The sequence below is a fragment of the Teleopsis dalmanni genome, chromosome 2 (assembly GCF_002237135.1).
Source record: "Teleopsis dalmanni isolate 2A chromosome 2, ASM223713v2, whole genome shotgun sequence".
In the NCBI taxonomy this organism is placed as follows: Eukaryota; Metazoa; Arthropoda; class Insecta; order Diptera; family Diopsidae; genus Teleopsis; species Teleopsis dalmanni.
This window is the reverse complement of record NC_051847.1, coordinates 114,214,075-114,235,618: the sequence shown is the minus strand read 5'-3', so window position 1 is coordinate 114,235,618 and position 21,544 is coordinate 114,214,075. Positions and strand designations below refer to the sequence as shown.

Sequence of the window (21,544 nt, the reverse complement as noted above, 5' to 3'; positions counted from 1 at the left end):
AAGCGTTTGTTCTTTTGTGATATGCTTATAAAAGAAAAGGTCTAGTGTTGTTGTTTTGTGTACATTTCCACCAGTATAGACCTGCTACTTGCTATTTTTTACCACACTTGGGGGCCACCTAAAATGTCTTATAATAGTTTGTTCCTAAAAAATCAATGGAGACTAACTAATCGAAAACGATTATCCACGCTAAAACACCAAAACTACTTATATTGAAACAAAATATAAAATATACAAGATTTTGTGGATTTTGCAATAGCACAAATGATATAGTAGGCAATATTTAAATATAATATTCCAATGTCAAATTATGAGTTTTAATTATTAATAATTATTTTTATAAGAATTGATTTGAAAAATACATTTCGTTTTATCGCCATAGAAATATCATAACTAATCTCTATAAATAAGTTCTAATAGCAGTAGTAGATCTACAAATGGATTGAAAATTAATTTCGAATTATTGAGAAGGTATGCAAGTTCTCATAAATTTTCACACATATTTTTTTTATTGTGTTATTACAGGAAACCTATTTATGTTTTAAAATTGTTTGAAAGTCGTGATGGTTCTCAGTTATGTTGTATTGATTTATGTTTTTATTTTTCAGTGTATCAGTTACGTTACGGAATTTTTTATTCACATGTATGGCAACATTGCAATTTTAAACAACGGACCAGGTGTTGTGGCAACATCACAATTCTGAAATAAAAATAATTAGTAAAATCCAAGTTTAACGTATGCGTTTAAAACGTAATTCGTGTAATATTAAACATCAAGTGTGATAATATTAAAATATAAAAATATTTGCAAAATAGTGCATCTAGAATTTGTAGAAAATATATTTAGTTTGTAAAAATGGCGGATCCGCTGAGTTTGTTACGTCAATACAACATAAACAAAAAAGATATTATTGAGCGAGATAATCAAATTATTTTTGGCGAATTTTCATGGCCAAAAAATGTGAAAACAAATTATTTAAAATATGGGTGAGATAAATGTGTTTTACATAATTTGAGTTTAATGTTTTATGTTTGTGCAATATTAATCACTTATGATACAGGTCGGGTAAAAAAGGTGCTCCACGTGAATACTACACATTGGAATGTTTGTTATATTTACTGAAAAATGTAACTCTTCAGCACTCGGTGTATGTACGCCAGTGTGCGGTAAGAAATAAAAAAATTTAATATTGAACGAAAATAGAAAGAATAGTCATAAGTTTGATGCTTCTTAGGCTGAAGACATACCGGCTGTTAATCGTCCAGATCGTAAGGAGCTTCTAGCTTATTTGAATGGTGAAACACAAACATGTGCAAGTATTGACAAAAGTGCACCGCTTGAAATTCCAACACAAGTCAAACGACCAGCAGAAGGGGAAAGTGCCACTAGTGAGAATGTTGCTAAAAAAGCACGTTTCGAAGAGTTACAAGTACAAAAAGTGCGTGAGCAGCTTGCAGCCCGTTGGGATGTTAATAAAAAGGAAACAACTGTCAATATTGACAACATTAAATCTCTGTCAGAGACCATGTCAGTGGAGAAAATTGCGGCTATTAAAGCTAAACGTTTAGCTAATAAGCGTACAACAATTAAACGTACTGATAATGAAGATGTTATGGCGACTGAAATGCGTGCTATATTGGATTTCGATGTAGACTCTACAAAGGACATAATAAGCAAGGAACGTCAATGGCGAACACGTACTACTATACTTCAAAGTTCTGGTAAATTATTTGCTAAAAATATATTCGCCTTATTGCAAGGAATCAAAGCTCGTGAAGAAGGGCGAAACCGTCCAATAACACAAAACCCAATAAAACTACCAGAGCCAGCACGGCCTGTGAATACAAAACCACAACTAACACAATATAACCGTTACGATCAGGAAAGATTTGCACGTCAGAAAGAAGGTTTGTTAATAACTATTATGTTGGTATAAATGATAGTAGCACACACACATTCTATTTAGAAACCGAGGGCTTTAAAATCGACACACTTGGTACTTATCATGGTATGTCACTTAAATCTGTAACTGAAGGATCGGTGCAACGTAAGGCAAATGTTACTCCACAAACAGGTAAGTAGACACACACAAACATTTAAATAATTAAAATACCCATACATTTTTTTAGGAAAAAATAAAGAAATTATTCCTGTAAATCAAGTGCGACAAGTAGCACAAAATGTACAAAAACGCACTTCCCGAACACCTATAATAATAATACCATCCGCTAATACTAGTCTAATAACAATGTATAATGCGAAGGATATATTGCAGGATTTAAAATTTGTATCTACAGATGATAAAAAGCGGCAAGGTTGTGTACGAGATAATGAATTATTATTACAGGTAAATTATATAAATAGTTATTATTACGTTAGATAATTACCATATATTAAAATGCTTTTATTTTAAATTTAGAGAAAAAAGAATAATATGACTGTACCGTATCGTGTAATCGACAATCCGCAAAAATTAACCGCTCAAGATTGGCAGCGCGTAGTGGCTGTGTTTGTTATGGGTCCGGCTTGGCAGTTTAAAGGTTGGCCTTGGGACAGTAATCCCGTTGAAATATTTTCAAAAAGTAAGTTCTTATTCAATTGAAAAATAAAGGAATTTATTTTTATAAACTAAATTTTCTCTTTGAAAGTTTGTGCATTTCATTTGCGGTTTAGTGAATTGAAATTGGATGGAAATGTTGCTAAATGGTCGGTAACATTGTTAAATTTATCACAGACTCGAAGACACTTAGATCGTGCTGTATTAATGACATTTTGGGAAACACTTGATAAGTAAATATTTTTAATTTAAATGAATTGTTAAGATTTATGTATTAATTTCTGTGCACTTACAGATATATGATGAAGTTTAAACCTGAACTCAGATTTTAAGGAACCCTGCTAATCATGAACCGTAATTCTTTGTAAGAGATACATAAAATAAATAAATAGTACTAAGAAATTAATTCGAACTATGTATGCACGAATACCACTATATGAAAATTAAGTACATTTAACATTAATGTTTATATGCAAAATTTGTTTTCTTCAGAATTTTGATTTTTAATTCGAAATACATTAAGAAACTAATAAATTTTAATATCAATACAAATTATGAATAACTCTGAATGATATATTTAAATATGACTAAAAATGCATTAATATTAAATATTGTAATATCAATAATTCATGTTAAAGTTGTAAATATATCAAAAATAATAAGTTAAGGAGAAAGTCTCCATTCAAGCAAATGTACTTCTACAATGTATAATGTATTATGTGAGGAATGTGAAAACTGTTATGTTATATAGTACAGTGTATTAATTCTCTCATTGAATATGCTTTAATTTTTTTTTATATGTATAAATAAAAACCAGAGAAAACCGACAATTTCTCTAACTAATTTCAATAATTCGTAAATAAAATTGTAGTAAATTTAGTTGAGCAGACCTATTCTATTTAATGTTCTTCCTTATATATATATTAATATTTATATATAATTAAGTACATTTGTATAAAAAAAAATATAAATCAATGTTTTAAATTGTAAAAACTATTGTTGTTTATCTAAACTCGTTTTATAAATAAAACATTTAATAAGCAAATTTATTGTTTTTCGTTTTAAAGTTATATCAAATTCCCTTCATATATACACATATATCGTAACACATATATATGATAGATACAATTTTTAAATTAACTAGCAACAATATATTTTTGCGAGCTAATAGATTTCATTGTCATAAAATGTATCAATCAGAGGCCAACGCAGGAAATTACCATTTGTTATTTCAACTGTTTTTTAAGACAGTTATTATAAGTTAAAATTTTTTCCAATATATATCTTTATTTTTTCACATGTATAACATTTTACAATATTTGTTAATTAGTTATAAAGCATATAATAATATAGAAGTGTAGAAAGACTACATTTAAGCAGCACCGATTTGTAATATTGGTAGAAATAGTTTAAACGCATTTTCGATATGTGTAGTCGCTGTTATCATCTCCGCAAATAGAGTCGTAATGAGTGGTTTGGTAACATTGATATTTTCCTTAGCAGTCAGCGCTGCTGCATAACGATTTGTGAGACCATTTAAATGTACGTTAAACTGCTTGCATATTTGTACAATTGCATCAACTTCGCTAGCGGTGCTATGGTGTTCTTTTATTAACAAACATTCACCAATTTTATGTAGCTTAGTCATCTCTAAGGCACATGTTTCGGAAAGCGCATTCAACCCAAAACTAAATATTTCATTTTCATCAAATTCAGTAACATTTTCCAGCCAATCAATTGTTTTAGCCCAAAGACTTTCGAAGAAAAAATTTTAAGTATTTTAATTTTTTTAAATTACATTTATTATACCTGCTAATATCATTAAATTTTATATTTAAATCAGCATCTTCGATAGCTGATGATAACTTCACATTAAGCTCATCCATACTGTACTTTCCATCACTTTCACCTTCCAAATCTTCCAGGTCTAAAAGTTCTTTTACTTCATCTATTGTTTCTTTCAGTTCTGTTAGAGCATTGCCGCTAACTGATGATAAAAGATTAAGTATTTTAATATTAGACTCTTTTGATAAAATTTCCAAAGCTTCAAAGTGCACTAGGCCACACTTATTTTCGAAAATCACATCAAAACGTAGCAGGTCTTTCGATTTTTCAATGTTTAATTCTTTCAATTGATTTTCAAGTTGATCTGCATCTTTTTTAGCTTCCTTCAACACCTACAAATAAGAAAACTTTACATTAGCTGTTTAAAAAAGAAACAATAAAAAACTTATTACTTCACTAAGGTTCGGTCTATCCGGCTCCAATCCTAACATCTTGCGTTTGTTCATGAGCAACGGATCATTTTCTTGCAACATATTCATTGTTTTCTTTCCAATACCTTCTAATGTGTCTAAACCAGTGTTGATTACTTTTGATCCCAATGTTGTCACACCATTTACTAAACTTAAACCGAAAATTGGCATTCCTTGATTAGGCTGACGATTCTCTTGCAGAGATTCTGTAGTTTTAATTTCTTTACTGGGATTGTCATCATGATATGTATTGTTGACTTTATTCCCTTCACATGCATTAATTCGTGCTAATTCTTCTGGATCAGGTACTCCTATCACTTGATTTAGTCCTTGTGTAACGGACGTTGTTATATTACCTATACCTTCCGTCGCTGTTGACAAAACTTTCCATACGTTCCAAGAGTTTGTTTTTGTTTCTGTTTTGTTTATGAATTCTTTTTCATTTTTGTTATAATTTATATCGTCATTTGTTAACTGCTGATTTAGTTGAGTTTTTGTTTGTTCCGATATATTTCCTATATTATTATTAAAATTTGCTGCTTTTTCACTTTGAGAATCCTTTTCAACAGGAAAGTTGTCTTCTGCGTCACCCCAATCATCCCAATCATCGTTATCATCAGTGCATTCAATTTTTTCAGTTTTTATTGACATTTTTACTACTTAAAAATTACAATAAAAAATTACCAAATAATATATATTACTCGACAACCTGTTTATGATGTGAAAAATAAAGTTTCGACGAAATATAATATTGTCTTTAAAATTTTACGTGTCTAAATTCTACACACACTACATGTTACGTTGCAAGGTTGTATTAAAAAACGTTTTTGAGAAAAGAGCTTAAATAAAACGTATAAAGAAATATATTTTTATGTTTATTAGTCATTGCGTAAAACCACATTAATGTGATTGACAATTATTATCATTAGCTGCAATGAAAGAATTTTATATATTTATATGAATATGAATACTTTTTGCTAATTTGGTATTTGTTTTGGCATAACAAAAACTTCTGTATGGAGAATAATTGAAAGAACTAGTGTTTAGCTTATATCAATTGGACACTAATTTATAAAATATGCACTTGCTAATAATGTAAAAGTAAAAGCTTCGAAAAAATTCCCGTTCGTAATTGGTTGCATAGACAGCACACATGTTAAAATAAATGCACCTCACCATAGCAATTAGGCTTATTTCAAAAGGAAGCATGAATATAGCTTAAACTTGCAAGCAGTTTGCAATGGTTTTTTTATAAACGTGTATGTTGGAGAGCCTGTTTCCTTATGTATTGTTCTGTTTTAATTAAATAAATGTATTCAACTTAATGTTTATATATTCATTTCAAATTAATTGATTTTCATAAATTATCAAGCAACACTTTTTTAATAATAATAAAACGTAAATAATTAAAGTAATAATTTTAATTAATTTTAATAATTTTAATTTATAGTATTAGTAATAATTAAAACACTACTTCAAACAAAGAAATAAATAATAATGACATATTAAATAATTAAGTACATAAAATAAATAATAAATAAATAAAATCAATAATAAATAAATACAAATATAGATTTATTTATAATTTTACTACACCGTTGCATCGCATTGCCAACCTCATTTGGATTAAAATACGTTCTACTTTTATCTTTTACATACATTCCACATTGAACCAGAAAGTGATATGGCGTTTACATTGGCCGAAAATGGCTCATTTTGAATGAGCCATTTGAAAGTGTTTACATTCGTTGTAATTCGTTTGTTCTCATTTCAAACAGCTGATTTTTCAACTTGCTTGTTGATTTGATTTTGGCCTGTGCCAAAAAAATATTGCATGAAGATTAAATATGCTTTCAAACCTTACAATATAAACTTAAAACATATTTTTAACTTCGATTAATTACCTTTTGGGAAGTAGAAGTTCTAAAAAGAGGTGCATCGTTTTCAAGAAAATGCAACCACCAAACATTTGTTTACCTTTTTTTGTAAATATGTCAAAAACAGCTTTCTCAAACTGTGAAAATGCCATGAAAAGCTTTTATTTAGGGTATGTTCAATGGATTCCCTTGCATTTGGAACATATGTGGAATGCATTCGAACGTCTTTCATACAGAATGTGAGAAAATTGCTCATTTTCGCGCTTGAAATTTTATATGCAAGAATGAGCCATTCGCTACTCATTTTCGATTTTTGACCAAAATGAGCCATTTTCGGCCAATGTAAACGCCATATGAACCAGATCAATTGCTGGTTCACCCCATTGTTTTTGTTTTGCATGTAAAATTGAGCGGATCATGTTTGCTGAAACGCAGCTATTGTTTCATTTTCACAAAATTACGCTAAAAGGATGGGAAGTGTGAAAATAGTGCACATATATATAAAACCATTACAAAACACGACATAATATATAAAGTACTCATACGACACTTATCTTTTTTGACATTTTTGAAGCTTTAAGGTATGTTACATTGTATTACGAATAACGTAAAAATAGTTCAATTAAGTACTTAATTTATTGTATAAATAGGGTTATCTTAAGTGTCTGGCCTGTTGTCAGTTTTAATTTTTGATTTGTCAAAATGACAAAATGATAATGATTTGTCAAAGCAAAATAAACATCGGAAATCATTGTTTAGTTAATCGAAGATTCTTAAGCACTGGTTAAGAATCTTTGCTTATACAATACGACATTCATTATTTTTTCATTCGTTCGGTCAACCAACGATATCTATAAAATATATATAAGATATATAATGTCTTTTTATTTTGTTTTAAAAGGTAAACTCAAAGATATTTCATAAATTAAACTAATTATATAATAAATAATTTAAAGAGCCTTTAATTTAGAATTGGTACATAATTGCATAAAGAGAAAAATGGTGGACTTTATTATTGAATATAGTGTACATGTACAGAAAAAAGTAGGATTTAAAGATATTTCATATTTTAATTATATACTTTAATTATATAATGAAATTTGAATTCAAATTTTAATTGAGCATATTATTATTGATTAATATATTAATTTCAACTAAAAATAAATTTAAGTTTATTTATTTGTTGTATTATATTGTGTATTACTCAATTTATATTATTATTTAGAATTACATTTTAAAGAAAAATAGTTTCCTTTATGAAATTATTATTTTAATTTCTAATCTGTAAGAAGTTAGTAAAAGTTCAAATTTAATTAAATAAAATCTGCAAATTACCATGAAATCATTGCTTAACCGAAAAAAAAACAGTCGGTTAACAGAATCAAAGATTAATTTAGAGAATTAGAGATTCGTCAACTAAAGATTAATTTAGATAATTGGAGATGCGTCGACTAAAACTTAATTGAATGAAAACAATATTTGGTTAACCGGATTTTAAATACAATTGATTAAAATCAACCATGATTTTAGCTTTTCTTTTTGCTGCTGTTAACTTAATTAAAATTAAAATTTATTGCTTTTAGTTGCGTTATAATTTTTAACACAATTTTCGACTTGAAAAGATTGCAAATTCGAAAGTATGACGAGTTATAATTTCATTATAAGTAAACAATATATTATACTTTTTAAATGATGTTCTAAGTGTCTAAGTCATGGGCTTTTAGCAAATAATACACACCATTTATTTCATTTTTCTTTTTTTACACACGAATTTACTTGGATCGCGATGTGCAGGCTAATTAATGGCAACGCAATCCTTATTCCATGCCTCAATTAATTTCAAATTATGTATTGCCATCACTAAATCCATGTTAATATCACATAATGACTGGTTAGGTGTTGCCATATTTTCTTATTCTGCTATGCTCAAGTAATATGGCGTGGTATATATGTCGTAACATAAAACTGAAAGATTTGTCAGCTAGTATTTATGCGTAATTTTATGTTTGAAAATTAAAAATATTTGAAAATTACAAATCAAAACTAAACAAAAATATATATCATATGATATATTAGATAATTAGATACAATATAGTATACCAACATAGTATACGGATAAAACGGATAAAAGTTTTACTTTTAAAATATGACGCAAAAATGGAGAGTATATATACTCCACTCCACTCCAATAGTGGAGAGTAAGAGTAAATAATAAACTGATAATATAGGAGCTTTAGTGACAACAACAGACAAGTTAAATAAACTATATGCACCTCTTACTTTTATATATTTTAATTTTTTTTATATATGCAGTTGTAATGATTTTATGCCTTTCCGTGTGATAGAAAAAAAGCTATGTTGTTTTGCAGTTAATTGAAAATATTCAGCTGTGCAGTTTTTACTATTTTGTTGGCACATTAAAATCTTAATAGTTTGAAAAACAACCTGTTTATTTAATATTTCATAGTATATCCACCCCTAAACACTGAATACAAAATAACTCGCAGCGTTATATAACTTGAGTTGATAAAGAGCAACTATTTTCTTAGCTCAACTACTTTCAAAATATTATAAATGGTTTAAATAAACATTTTTTAATTTGTACCTATGTTAGAAACCATTTTAGTTTAATTTCTAATTAAATCTTCTCTACAAGGAATTATGATACAAGTTATGAATTTCTAAACATTTTATAACATATTTTAACAAATTTTTAATAGTAGTGAATAATGCTTATACGTTGATAGATATTTTTTTAGTAATAAAATAATTTGAAAAAAAAAAATCAATATTAACTAACACACCTAACACGTTCTACTTTTTGGAGATGTGACATATATTATATATCCCAGAAAATATATATATATAACTTTAAACATAAAAAACGATTTTTTCGGACACACATTCATTTTTGTGGTCGGATTGACAAAATAAAGTAGAATTTATAGAAAATTGTTATTATCATATAAACATTTATGTTATAATCAATTGTGTTTTTATTTTAAAAATTGCTTGAATATTAAAATAGTTTGATATGTAGTTTTAAGTTTATGTTACATATTAGTTAGTTAGTTCATATTTTTCCAGTACAATTAACACCAAAACATGTACAGCTGCCACTAAAAAATCCCGCAAAAAAAACCATCGATTCAATAATACATGTGTTACAAGTTAAGTGTTTCACATTAAGAACAGCGATTATGATTTGAAATAATAAATATTTTGTTACTTGTGACTGTTTCATGGTTATCAATGATTGTGAATCATTACAAAAAACAAATGATTTGTAGAAACATAGCTCAATTCAATAAAACTCTACACTTCAACTAAATTGTCAATAACTCTACGACAAAAATTGCAATATACTGGCATCACTCTTAGCCGACCACCATTTTCACATATTTTTTTTTCTTTTTACGGACGGGATAAGAAACGCTCGTGTCTATAATTCAAGATCATATAGTGTGTATAATTTCTAATAAATTTAGAAAAACAAAAAACATTATAAACTCTAAAAATACTTTAGTGTTAAAAAAACTATTTTAGAAATTATATAAGTGTATTTTTAATAAATTTTATATTTTGATAATCATATTTTTGGACGAAAATTTCATTACTATTGTATAAAGCAAAAGTGTGTGCGTAAAGATTTTCCTAAACGGAAAGAAAGAAAAAAACTGCAACTGATTGGAGGGTAATATGAGTAATGCTATTAACCAAAATGGAACAGGTCTAGAGCAGCAGGTAATTAAAATAATATAAATTTAACAAATTTGATATAGAATAATAATGTTTTATATATATTGATTTCGTAACTACTACATACAAACAATTTTGCATGCATTGAGTAATTTTCTTTTTGTCTCTGCTATGGTATATATATTTCAGCTTCATGCCGATTCTTGAATTCTTAATTCGAATTGAGTGGTTATTACACTGAGTAATAATTGAGAAAAGTTGTGATAACAAATGTAATGATCGAAGTGTCATATTTATATATATTACATATATCGGATATTATAATTTTAATTGATAAATTGAATTAATTATTCAGGAATGCTAACATTTCTACAAAAAATTAAGTATTGACGGCTATTGAAGTAGCGATTAAATTTTTAAAAATAGCTATAACCACGTGTATTTTATATATTTAAATAAATTGTTTTTCCTGCATAACAGTATATTGTGCTGAGTGTCATTAGTCATTCTTTTTAATAACTGTTGCTTATACATGGAATTTTGTATGAAAAAGAGAGAAGTACTTTCAAAACTAAACAAAATGTACGTACTTTATATTCCGATTTAAAATATTTTGTATATATATTCCGCTTTGTTGTAATAATAACAAAGAATCGATCTGTGAACTGTTCGTCAATCTTCCTTAGTACCATTATGATTAATTGACAAAAATCTCTCTTTTTGGATCTCCTTTACTTTACACTACGACAACAGACATCCCTATGTAGTACTAGATGTGCCATTCTACATGTACTTTATATATAAACTATAATTTATTTTCTGTATAGTCTGTTAAAATTGATTAAAATCAATATCTATTTGATAACAAATTTAGGGGAAGCACACTATATTACATAAAGTTCGTATTATTTTATTTATATTATATTAGTACAGATGCTGATCAATTACACTAAATGAGTATATACTTATACAAGTAAGTATATTTGTGAACTATACTCTTGCGTCTTGTGTAACAGCGAAACTATGTTTTTCTTTGTAAACAATAGGAGATAAAGTTGTAATTTGATAAATATTGTGCTGCCATTGTTTGCGATTTCTAACCATTTAACAATAACAAAGATATATGTATATATAATTATGTATTTATATATATTTGTTATTGTATAAAATTTTTTAATTTTTTTATGTTTTGTTTTTTAATGTTTTAATTTAAATTCTTATTGTTATTAATTTATTTATTATTTAATACAAATAATAAACAATTTACTTTGTTTTTCAGGTTGCTGGTCTGGACTTGAATGGCGGCAAAGCTAATAATAGCAGCCCCATAACTAACAAAAGTTCATCTAATTTAGCTTCAGGAGTTTATATTCCTCCGCATTTGAGGGAAGGAGGTAATATTGCTAAAAAAAAAACTAAATAATTATTATTATTTTATGTCAATTAATTAATAGATTAATGTACAGTACCTGTTAAATGTTATCTAAAATATTTTAAAAATGTTCTTATCATTTTGTTACATATAAGTTAAAGTTGATTCTCCTCCTCTCCTAAATTAAAAAATTAAACATAATATAGATAATATTTGTTACAATTTCAACTAAAAGCAGTGCTTGATTTAAGTATGTTTTTTTGAGAACACAAAAATATCCTTGAGAAAAAATTTCGTGGGTGTGTAACCATCAAGTTAGAGTTATCTAAACTGGATGTGTTCTATTTTTAATGGAATACATAAAATTCATTCGTATTTTAGAATTGATACAAAACGCGACCGATGTTTTGTAACATAAAATAAATAAACTCACAGGATTGTGGATTTGTCTGAATATTATGATTTTATAAAATTTTTAAGATAAGGTAAATATATTTTCTCTCATAATTTTGGATTTCTCTTCAGGTTGAAATATTCGAAATATTCGAAATATTCGAAATACTTGGATTAAAACCCATGCGAATCCATGGAAGAAAATTTATTTTTTGCTAAAATTATTCAGTAATACTGTATAGTAATCAGCATTGATATTAATTAAAAAGTTGTGCTTTTTGCAAAATTTGAACCTTCTTTGGAGCTGGTTTAGTTGATTTATGTATTCTATTGTCTCTCTAAGTTGTAGGTGTGTAGTTATGTATTATATAATATATTATTGTCTATAAGGATTACTGTTATTATTTTATAAATATTATTAAACTAATTAAATTTATTAAAGACGCATGTTTATATGAACTTTGAAATAGAAAACTTAATATTTCAATCACGAAAGTATAAAATAATAAATAGCGAAATCTATATTCACACAATATATGACACGGCAGCAACTAATCTATGAAGTTTGTTACCTTTATTATAAATTTTAAAATCAATACTCACCGTAATGAGTCTTCTAAATGTCGTCCCAACCGCAATATCAAATAAAATAATGTGAAAGAGAATACGTTTTTTTCTGACTTTGTTGTTTCTGGCGGCATTAGGTCGTTCATGAAGACAGATAGTTCCTGTACAGTTTTGTTTAACGACCGGACTCGAAAAAATTATGCATTTGTAAATATTTTGTATTTAGAAAATTGTTTGTTTTTTTGATTTTAGGGAGACAAGGAATTTTAGGGAAAATAAGGAAATTAAAGCAAGTAGCTCCGGAGAAAAATGTTTCTCCACCGATACTTTTCAATCTATACGTGAGTCTGCCCATATCAGTTATTGTATTCAAAACTGATTTGTGCCATATAGTTTATCAAAATGGCCTCATGTGGAGTGTATGCACTTCTTCCCCAGAGGGTGATATACTCATGATAACATTAACTCCCACCGCAACTCCATACTGAAGCAATATATTCCTCGAGATTCCATCGTGATATTTCTGGCCATTGTATAGTGCAACAAGAACTGTTACTGCTTAGTCGAGGTTAATGCTCAATGTGTTATAAGTGTTGTATTACTCCACATAAAGATATTCATCTCTTTAGTGCCTAAAAGAACACAAATATTGAGTCATATTTGTTTATGGTTTCATCTCTTTAAGGTTGCAAGATTCCTTCATCTGGGCTCCGGTTAGATTCGATATCCTTACACCATATCATTTCTTTCCATCCCACCCTATTCTGCGGCGTTTTGTCAATTTCTCAAGTACCTACTTTCAAGTCTGCGTTTCGCAGCACAAACAACTATAAATAACAACGATTTTAATGTCAATCAGTTGCTTAAAATTATTATAATATAGGTGGAATATATGTTGATTTAACTATCCATATATGTCTAACATTATTCAAATCTGTCTATGAAATCTCGTTGCATTATAAATAGCTTCTAGTGATCGTATCTTGTTGTTGTAATCCGCTGGGTCAGGTTTGGGGCGGGTTGAACGCCGGTTGGTCGTCGCTGACGACAAGTGGCTCCTGAACGTAGATCCGGCCGTTCTTCGCATCAAGAATATAGTCATCATATAAAACATCTTTTTTTTTTGAATTAACTATCTGAATATAAATAATCTACATATTTTATTTTTCTAGTTGAATTAGATAACCGTTCCGATAGAAAATTTGATAACAGAGAACAACGTGGTGGTGAATATCGTAGAGGTGGTGGCGGAAATCGTTTCAATAATCGTGATCGTCAAAGCGGAGATTTTGGTAATTTTAACCGTAGAGGCGGCGGTGGGGGTAACAGATACGAGGATAATTACAACGGTAAACAATTTTTGTTATAATATAAAATGCCTAATTGAAAGCATATAATAAAATTTATTTTTAGGAGATAACGATACTAGGCGTGGTGGTGAAGATTGGAATCGTGGTGGTGGTGGTGGTGGTGGTGGACGTGGATCACAAAATAATAGAAATTACGACCGTCGTGACGATGGAGGTTTTCGTGGCGGACGTAATAATCGAGAGAATGAACAAAACGATGAACAACCACGTAATGACCGTTGGAAAGAGCCAGAACGTCGTCAAGAAGATGGGCGCAATGAGCGCAGTGGTGGACGCTGGAAGGAGGACCGACGCGGTGATATTGATTTCACCAAATTGGGACCTCGAGATGAACGCCTTGAGCAAGAGCTATTCGGTGTCGGTAATACCGGTATCAATTTCGACAAATACGAAGATATACCCGTGGAGGCGACGGGCCAAAACGTTCCTCCAAATATCACATCCTTTGATGATGTGCAGCTGACCGAAATTATACGCAATAATGTGCTGCTGGCCAGATACGATAAACCGACACCGGTACAAAAATATGCGATTCCCATTATTACAAATGGTCGTGATTTGATGGCTTGCGCCCAAACCGGTTCAGGTAAAACTGCAGCTTTCTTGCTGCCAATTTTAAATCAGATGTATGAGCATGGCATAACGCCATCACCACAAAACAATCGTCAGTATAGTCGTCGTAAGCAATATCCGTTGGGATTGGTGCTGGCGCCTACTCGTGAATTGGCGACACAAATATTTGAGGAAGCAAAAAAATTTGCTTATCGTTCTCGCATGCGTCCTGCTGTACTCTACGGTGGTAATAACACAAGTGAGCAAATGCGTGAGCTAGATCGTGGGTGTCATTTAATAGTAGCGACTCCAGGTCGTTTAGAAGATATGATAACAAGAGGAAAAGTTGGTTTAGACAACATACGTTTTCTTGTATTGGATGAGGCTGATCGCATGTTAGATATGGGTTTTGAACCGCAAATACGACGTATTGTGGAACAATTGAATATGCCCCCAACTGGACAGCGTCAAACTCTTATGTTCTCTGCAACTTTCCCAAAACAAATACAAGAATTAGCTTCAGATTTTCTTAGTAATTATATATTTTTGGCTGTTGGACGAGTCGGATCAACTTCTGAAAATATAACACAAACTATTTTGTGGGTTTATGAACCAGATAAACGTTCATATTTACTTGATTTATTATCATCAATACGTGATGGACAGGAATATTCCAAGGATAATTTAACATTAATCTTTGTAGAGACTAAGAAAGGCGCTGATTCATTGGAAGAGTTTTTGTATCAGTGCAATCATCCTGTTACTAGCATTCACGGTGATCGTACACAAAAAGAACGTGAAGAAGCATTAAGATGCTTCCGTTCAGGGGATTGTCCAATATTAGTGGCTACAGCTGTAGCAGCACGTGGTCTTGACATTCCTCATGTTAAACACGTTATTAACTTTGATTTACCTTCTGATGTAGAAGAATACGTGCATCGTATTGGTCGTACTGGACGTATGGGAAATCTCGGCGTCGCCACATCATTTTTCAATGACAAAAATCGTAATATTTGTTCCGATCTCTTGGAATTATTAATTGAAACGAAACAAGAAGTACCCTCCTTTTTAGAAGATATGCTATCATCCGAACGCTCACATGGTGCTAATAAGCGCCGTGGTGGTGGCGGTGGAGGTGGTGCACGCTATGGTGGAGGGTTTGGTTCACGTGATTACCGTCAACAATCGGGAGGTGGCGGTGGGTCACGTGGCAGTGGAAATCGTTCAGGCGGTGGATCTGGCGGATCATATCGCAGTAATGGCAATTCCTATGGTAAGCATTTTAATTTATTTTTAAATCATTTAAATCATTGATTTCTTATCTCAAATTTAACAATTACAGGAGGAAGCTCAAGTGGTTATTACACAGGCGGTGGTGGAGGTGGTGGCTCTTATGGTGGCAGCTACAATTCAGCACATGCCAATAATTCCAGTGGACCAGATTGGTGGGCCAATTAAACAAAGCGGCGTACTGCATACTAATCCGAAATAAACAACGATATTCGGATATAACGAGAATGGAACATTTACCGAATAATTACAGAAATTACAAAAAACAAAAAAGCAAATATATATATACATATATAAAAGTATATATGCACATATATATATATATATATATATATATATATATATATATATAATCCTTTATTTATGTATAGATTTTAAAATTAAATAATAGAAATACAGAAAGCAGAGTAAAAATTCAGAAATTAACATACAGCTGCAACTGAATTTACAGACAAAATATGTTTTTATTGAATTTAAATTAAATTAAAACAAAATAAAAAAAATCAATAAATGGTAATATCTTTATTAAACTCTAAACTTAATATTTTGATCCAATCAAAACAAAAATCTATAATAAGAGAAATTAACAAATGAAAGAATTATTTTACGTTTTCATTAATATCATATTGAAATTTTAAAATATTAAAAAAAAACATGATGAAACAAGTACTTTACAAGGATTTATGTCCAAACATAAAACATTTTTATTACTTAAGAATATCTTTAATTCTAATAGTAAAAATGCAACTAAAATTAAAATTGAATTTTGCTATTAAATGTACGTTTAGCAATTAAAATTTGTTTATTTTATTTCGTATTTGATAGCAGAAAAATCGTCGTTTTGGTCCCCATGGTACGCACGAAATTAAAATTATTTTTATTTATTTACTATTTATAGGCCATTATCGTAAACTTTTAAAATAAAAAACCATATAGTTTTTATGTTAATTTTTTTATATAGTTCTTTTCTATAGAAAGTAGCTAATATTTTCAATTCTGGCCAGATCAGATCAGTTATTCAATCATCCCACTCTGAAAAAGAAGTCAAAATTTTAAACGTTGACAACTTCATAGAAAAGAACTATGAATAAAAATAAATACAAAAACTAAAACATTTTTTTTTATTAAGAGTTTACTATAATAGCTTTAAAAAATGTAATAAAAATAAATCTAAACAAATGAAGTAATAAAATAATTTTTTTTTAACAGTATATCCAAAATAATATATTTGTAACGGATTCAGTTTCAAATGATAAACAGATGTATTCTAAAATATCTTCGTTACATGGAACTCTTGTTAATACGAGTACTAATATAATCCCATTAAAGTTTGATGCAATAAATTGAAGTGATTCCGTTCACTTTGCAGGTTTTGCGGTGTATGCTTTAGAATTTATAATAGATGAATCAAATATTTAAAGCTAAAAGACAGTTGAGCTGTTATGTTATATCAATAACACATTGCAGTTAGACTATACCAAAGAGCGATAACAGACAAAAAATAAAAAAAACTGGTAGATAGAGTGTGTTCAGGTACACTCTAATATTGACCAAAATAAAACATTTCAAAACAAAAAATTAAGACAATAACTTTAAACACCTATAAGCAAATATAACTAGTATTATATATTTAAAATTACTTATTACTAGCCATTTAGTTAAAAAGGGTATCAAATGAGCAAAAAAAATATATCGCCAACGATAGATATATATTTTTAACCAGAAGTTCTGCAGTCAAAGAGCATCTATGAATTTGGAAATTTAATACAGAGTATTTCTTTTCATTTTGGTAATTTTTAATATTAATTACTACATCTTCGCAGTGAATTATTGTGAGTGGAAAAATATAAAAAATAAAATATCTAACGACAAAATAATTTATTAAAGCTATATACATATAAGTTGTAGGAAACATAAATAATTATCTTATAATTACTATTACGTATTAATATTTCGCAAAAGCTACATCAACATGAGTATCCAATTTCTTTTTAACACTTTAAGTGCTACGTTAAACGTCCGATTTTTGATTTAATGCTGCGTAACCAACTGGTATTTCTTTCAGTTCCGATTTTAAACACAAAAATTCTCCACCTATACACATAAATGTGGTAGTGGTGGCATTTAAAAGCCACCACGATATATTAGAAGGAAATGATGAATTATACCACCAACAAAACAAAAGATGTAAAACATGGAATGTGCAGCTGTAAAAATTGACATTACTTAATTGAATTTACTTTAGTATATTTAATTTGACATACCTAAAATCCAAGCATAATTTAGCACGGCGTACAATACACCACAAGGCTAAGGAGGCTACTAGTGAATTAAGAACGAACGCACAAATGACCAATCGTCCTCCTATATCAGATATATGAATTTCCTGTGCGACGTTAATTTCTCAATTGAAATATAGATTTACAGAATTTTAAACAATTTTGTACTAACGTGATACTCAAATATGTTGTCCAATGTGTAGTTATCACCAGCTAAGATGTTGGCAATACAAACAAAAATTCCTAATGAAAAATAGACAACAAACTGCATTGAAATTATTTGTGATATGAGTAGAATCGGATCCCATGTTGTGCTTCGAAATGTGCCACTCTTCATTATTCTAAAATAAAAAAATATTGTCCAAAAGTAGTTTAATGGATATTATTTGAACATATGAGTCAAAATAAATGCTGCATCTTATACAAATAGAAAACGAAAGTTCACAATAGTATCAAAGATAACATTACGCCAAAGAATACCTTTCAAAGAACGGAAACTCCGCTCACTTCGAGCGTAAAAAGCCTATTACATATCAACAATCGTTGTGTTCGCTTGCTATTAAGCATGATATAGACGATGCTACATGTTTGCAAACAAAGTTTGCGTGCTAGCAATTTGCACCGTCTATATTCAAGTTTGCAAACCAAATTTCGGTCTGCAACAAGTTTGCGGTGAAATTAAAACTTTTCAATTATTTGTTAAGTGTGCAAACATATTTGCTTGTGTATATCGAAGTTTGCAAATTTCTCATAATTTGAAAATTTCGGTGAACGTCGGATGTGCAAAAAACTCGGGAAAAAATTATATAATAATAAAAAAAGTGAAATATCGAAATCTACAGATTTATTATTTGACAATTTTGGTGGGTGTTGGATGTGTAAATAACGCGGGATAAATTTTTAAATAATAAAAAAAGTAAAATTGGAAAAAAAGTGTTAAAAACAATTATTTTGTGTGTGAATAAAATATTAATATGGCTTTTCCCTATAATAATATTTATAAAGAATTAATTGAAGAATACAAAAGCGAACGGTATTTGTGGGAAGTTAAAAGTGACGCGTATAAAAATAAATATTTGAAATCGCAAGTTTGGAATAAGTTATTGCTAAAATACAAAGAAGATGCCACTTTAGAACATATAAAAAAAAAATTAATGGTATTCGGATCAGGAATTATAAAAACACTGAATATTTGTAACTATAATAAATTTTGTTAGTAAATAAGTATAAATTATAAGATATTGTAAAATAAAGAAAATATACAATAAAAAAAAATAAGTATAAAAAAATTATCAAGTGTCCAAACTAATTGTATTACGAGGAGATTCAGGGTCACAAAAAAATATTCTTGTAACGACTCTGGGATTCGGCGAGCGAAACCTCGGCGGTAAGGTTCATTAAAAGTTTCGATTATTGTTTTGCACTATGTACTTGCTCCGCTGTTGATATGAACGCTGTAGAAAATAAATCAAAATGAAGTATGCAAACCTTGTTTCAAAGTGTATAGCAAAGCGCATACTCGGTTTGCATAATTGGTTTGCAAACATGTTTCATCGTCTATATCATGCTTTACACATCAAAATACGCCCCAGAAAAAAACAACAAATATATAAAAAATTAAATCATGCATGCATTAAAACGATGTTTTCGCTTCTATCCCTTTAAGAAATATTTTTATATAAAAGCATTTTATGAACATTGAAAGTTAGAATGTTTGTATTAGTGTCGTCCTCAATGTTTATGTTTTAAATATTTCGGTCTACTTTGTAGACCATCTTCAGTGTTATTACAAATTATACAAAGCTGAGTCCTTTGCAGATTCTCAGTCGTAATGTTTCCTAAACCGGACAAGAATCCTTCATTTCCGCAGAACTGGCGTCCTATCAGTCTGCTCCCAACTATGGGGTAATTGGCAGAACGAGTAATCCTGACTAGGCTTAAAACAGCGGCGAATGTCCTAAATATACTTCCTGACGAACAATTCGGGTTTAGGGATAATCTCTCCACGGAACTACAACTAGCCAGAACTGCGCAGCTGATACAAACCACTCTAAGTAAACGGGAGTCAACCGGGGTGATTATATTTGACATAGCCAAAGCTTTTGACAATGTCTGGCATGATGGTCTAATAGCCAAATTGGCCCGTTTTGGGATCCCTAGTGGTTTGACTAAAATCATTGGTAGCTTCCTGCAAGAAAGGTCCTTCCGTACTAAAATTAACAGCACTCTTCCGTCCGCCTGATCAATAGTAGCAGGTGTACCTCAAGGGGCGCCATTGTCCGACCTCAAGGGTCGTACTGTTTAATGTATATACGGCAGACATCCCCACCTTATGTCCCACGTCAATGGCGCTTTACGCAGACGACACGTGCTTGATCTACTCGGATCGGGATGCCATAAATGTAAGCAACACTTTACAGGGAAATATAGACCTTATGGTGGAATACTTCCAAAAATGGAAGATTAAAATTAATAATGACAAAACCAAGGCTATATTTATAACTTGAAAAAGAAGACAGCATCCTCCAAGAGTGAGTGTTTGCGACACGGAAATACAGTGGGAGGATAACATAAAATATCTGGGGGTCACTTTTGACAAACGGTTCAATTGGCTTAAACATTTGAAATACAAACGGAATAGCTGCTCTAAGATTCTACATTTATTAAAGCCGCTATTTAATAATTATCACTTCGACTTTAAAAACAGAAAGTTACTTTATACGCAAGTAATTAGACCTGCACTACTGTACGGATGTGTTACATATAGCAACGCCTCAAATACTACCTTAAAGCAATTACAGATAGCTCAAAACCTGGCTTTAAGAAAACTGTTTAAGATTCCATGGTATATTAGATCAACAGACATACATAGAGATCTTAGGATTGACTCAGTGAAAAAATATATCGGAGACAGAGCTCTAAAATTAATCACTAAATTTGATACGCTAAATAACCCCGCCCTAACAATCCTCAAGTCCACTTCTGGACTCTCAGGAAGATATGCTGATTTAAGGTCCGTCATCAACTAAAAGACAAATAAATTACATGATTTTTTTTTAGCCTAGCTAAAGCCATTATAGCGTAAAAGTGCGTAATAGCACTAACTCAAGCAAAAAGAAGAATCAAGATAAAAAAAAATTATTGAAATGTCAAAAATCACATAAATAATAAAACAAATAAGTATGAAAAAAGTGGAAAGTAATTTTTAATAAGAATGGCAACCAGTGTTTTCTTAGTCAAAACGAAACGCAAATTTTTAAAACTTTTGCAAATACAAACAGAAATAAAATATGTAGTATATTCGATCATGGCAACCCTGTATAAAGAAATAG

The 21,544-nt window shown here is 29.8% G+C and overlaps 4 protein-coding genes across 4 annotated transcripts; 2 read left to right on the top strand and 2 right to left on the bottom strand.

Annotated features, from left to right (window-relative positions):
* Window positions 1-383: 383 nt before the first annotated feature.
* LOC119677339 (parafibromin) lies at window positions 384-3,147 on the top strand. The gene is made up of 9 exons (XM_038088640.1): window positions 384-471; window positions 609-987; window positions 1,062-1,167; window positions 1,236-1,908; window positions 1,968-2,075; window positions 2,131-2,348; window positions 2,421-2,583; window positions 2,650-2,791; window positions 2,854-3,147. The coding sequence occupies exons 2-9, from the start codon at window positions 857-859 to the stop codon at window positions 2,888-2,890; spliced, it is 1,578 nt and encodes a 525-aa protein (XP_037944568.1). The 5' UTR covers window positions 384-471; window positions 609-856; the 3' UTR covers window positions 2,891-3,147.
* A 696-nt stretch (window positions 3,148-3,843) lies between these two features.
* On the bottom strand, window positions 3,844-5,516 carry LOC119677342 (protein FAM114A2). The gene is made up of 3 exons (XM_038088645.1): window positions 4,796-5,516; window positions 4,368-4,735; window positions 3,844-4,312 (listed from the first exon to the last, which is right to left on the bottom strand). The coding sequence occupies exons 1-3, from the start codon at window positions 5,462-5,464 to the stop codon at window positions 3,931-3,933; spliced, it is 1,419 nt and encodes a 472-aa protein (XP_037944573.1). The 5' UTR covers window positions 5,465-5,516; the 3' UTR covers window positions 3,844-3,930.
* Window positions 5,517-9,717: 4,201 nt separating this feature from the next.
* On the top strand, window positions 9,718-16,239 carry LOC119677336 (ATP-dependent RNA helicase bel). Its single transcript, XM_038088635.1, has 5 exons — window positions 9,718-10,434; window positions 11,669-11,783; window positions 13,894-14,070; window positions 14,135-15,916; window positions 15,986-16,239. The coding sequence occupies exons 1-5, from the start codon at window positions 10,390-10,392 to the stop codon at window positions 16,099-16,101; spliced, it is 2,235 nt and encodes a 744-aa protein (XP_037944563.1). The 5' UTR covers window positions 9,718-10,389; the 3' UTR covers window positions 16,102-16,239.
* A 1,555-nt stretch (window positions 16,240-17,794) lies between these two features.
* LOC119677350 (protein SYS1 homolog) lies at window positions 17,795-18,633 on the bottom strand. The gene is made up of 3 exons (XM_038088655.1): window positions 18,385-18,633; window positions 18,198-18,319; window positions 17,795-18,140 (listed from the first exon to the last, which is right to left on the bottom strand). The coding sequence occupies exons 1-3, from the start codon at window positions 18,547-18,549 to the stop codon at window positions 17,945-17,947; spliced, it is 483 nt and encodes a 160-aa protein (XP_037944583.1). The 5' UTR covers window positions 18,550-18,633; the 3' UTR covers window positions 17,795-17,944.
* Between the last annotated feature and the right edge of the window lie 2,911 nt (window positions 18,634-21,544).

What these genes read in the sequence shown, in the direction of transcription:
- LOC119677339 (XM_038088640.1), top strand. Translation starts at nt 857, where the DNA reads ATGGCGGATCCGCTGAGTTTGTTACGTCAATACAACATAAACAAAAAA. An exon ending in ATTTGCACGTCAGAAAGAAG is followed by an intron (nt 1,909 to 1,967) that starts GTTTGTTAATAA and finishes CATTCTATTTAG; the next exon opens with AAACCGAGGGCTTTAAAATC. An exon ending in AAATGTTACTCCACAAACAG is followed by an intron (nt 2,076 to 2,130) that starts GTAAGTAGACAC and finishes ACATTTTTTTAG; the next exon opens with GAAAAAATAAAGAAATTATT.
- LOC119677342 (XM_038088645.1), bottom strand. Translation starts at nt 5,464, where the DNA reads ATGTCAATAAAAACTGAAAAAATTGAATGCACTGATGATAACGATGAT. An exon ending in ATAGACCGAACCTTAGTGAA is followed by an intron (nt 4,736 to 4,795) that starts GTAATAAGTTTT and finishes TCTTATTTGTAG; the next exon opens with GTGTTGAAGGAAGCTAAAAA. An exon ending in AAATTTAATGATATTAGCAG is followed by an intron (nt 4,313 to 4,367) that starts GTATAATAAATG and finishes TTTCTTCGAAAG; the next exon opens with TCTTTGGGCTAAAACAATTG.
- LOC119677336 (XM_038088635.1), top strand. Translation starts at nt 10,390, where the DNA reads ATGAGTAATGCTATTAACCAAAATGGAACAGGTCTAGAGCAGCAG. An exon ending in TCCGCATTTGAGGGAAGGAG is followed by an intron (nt 11,784 to 13,893) that starts GTAATATTGCTA and finishes TTATTTTTCTAG; the next exon opens with TTGAATTAGATAACCGTTCC. An exon ending in CAGTAATGGCAATTCCTATG is followed by an intron (nt 15,917 to 15,985) that starts GTAAGCATTTTA and finishes TAACAATTACAG; the next exon opens with GAGGAAGCTCAAGTGGTTAT.
- LOC119677350 (XM_038088655.1), bottom strand. Translation starts at nt 18,549, where the DNA reads ATGAAGAGTGGCACATTTCGAAGCACAACATGGGATCCGATTCTACTC. An exon ending in ACAACATATTTGAGTATCAC is followed by an intron (nt 18,320 to 18,384) that starts GTTAGTACAAAA and finishes AACGTCGCACAG; the next exon opens with GAAATTCATATATCTGATAT. An exon ending in AAATTATGCTTGGATTTTAG is followed by an intron (nt 18,141 to 18,197) that starts GTATGTCAAATT and finishes CAATTTTTACAG; the next exon opens with CTGCACATTCCATGTTTTAC.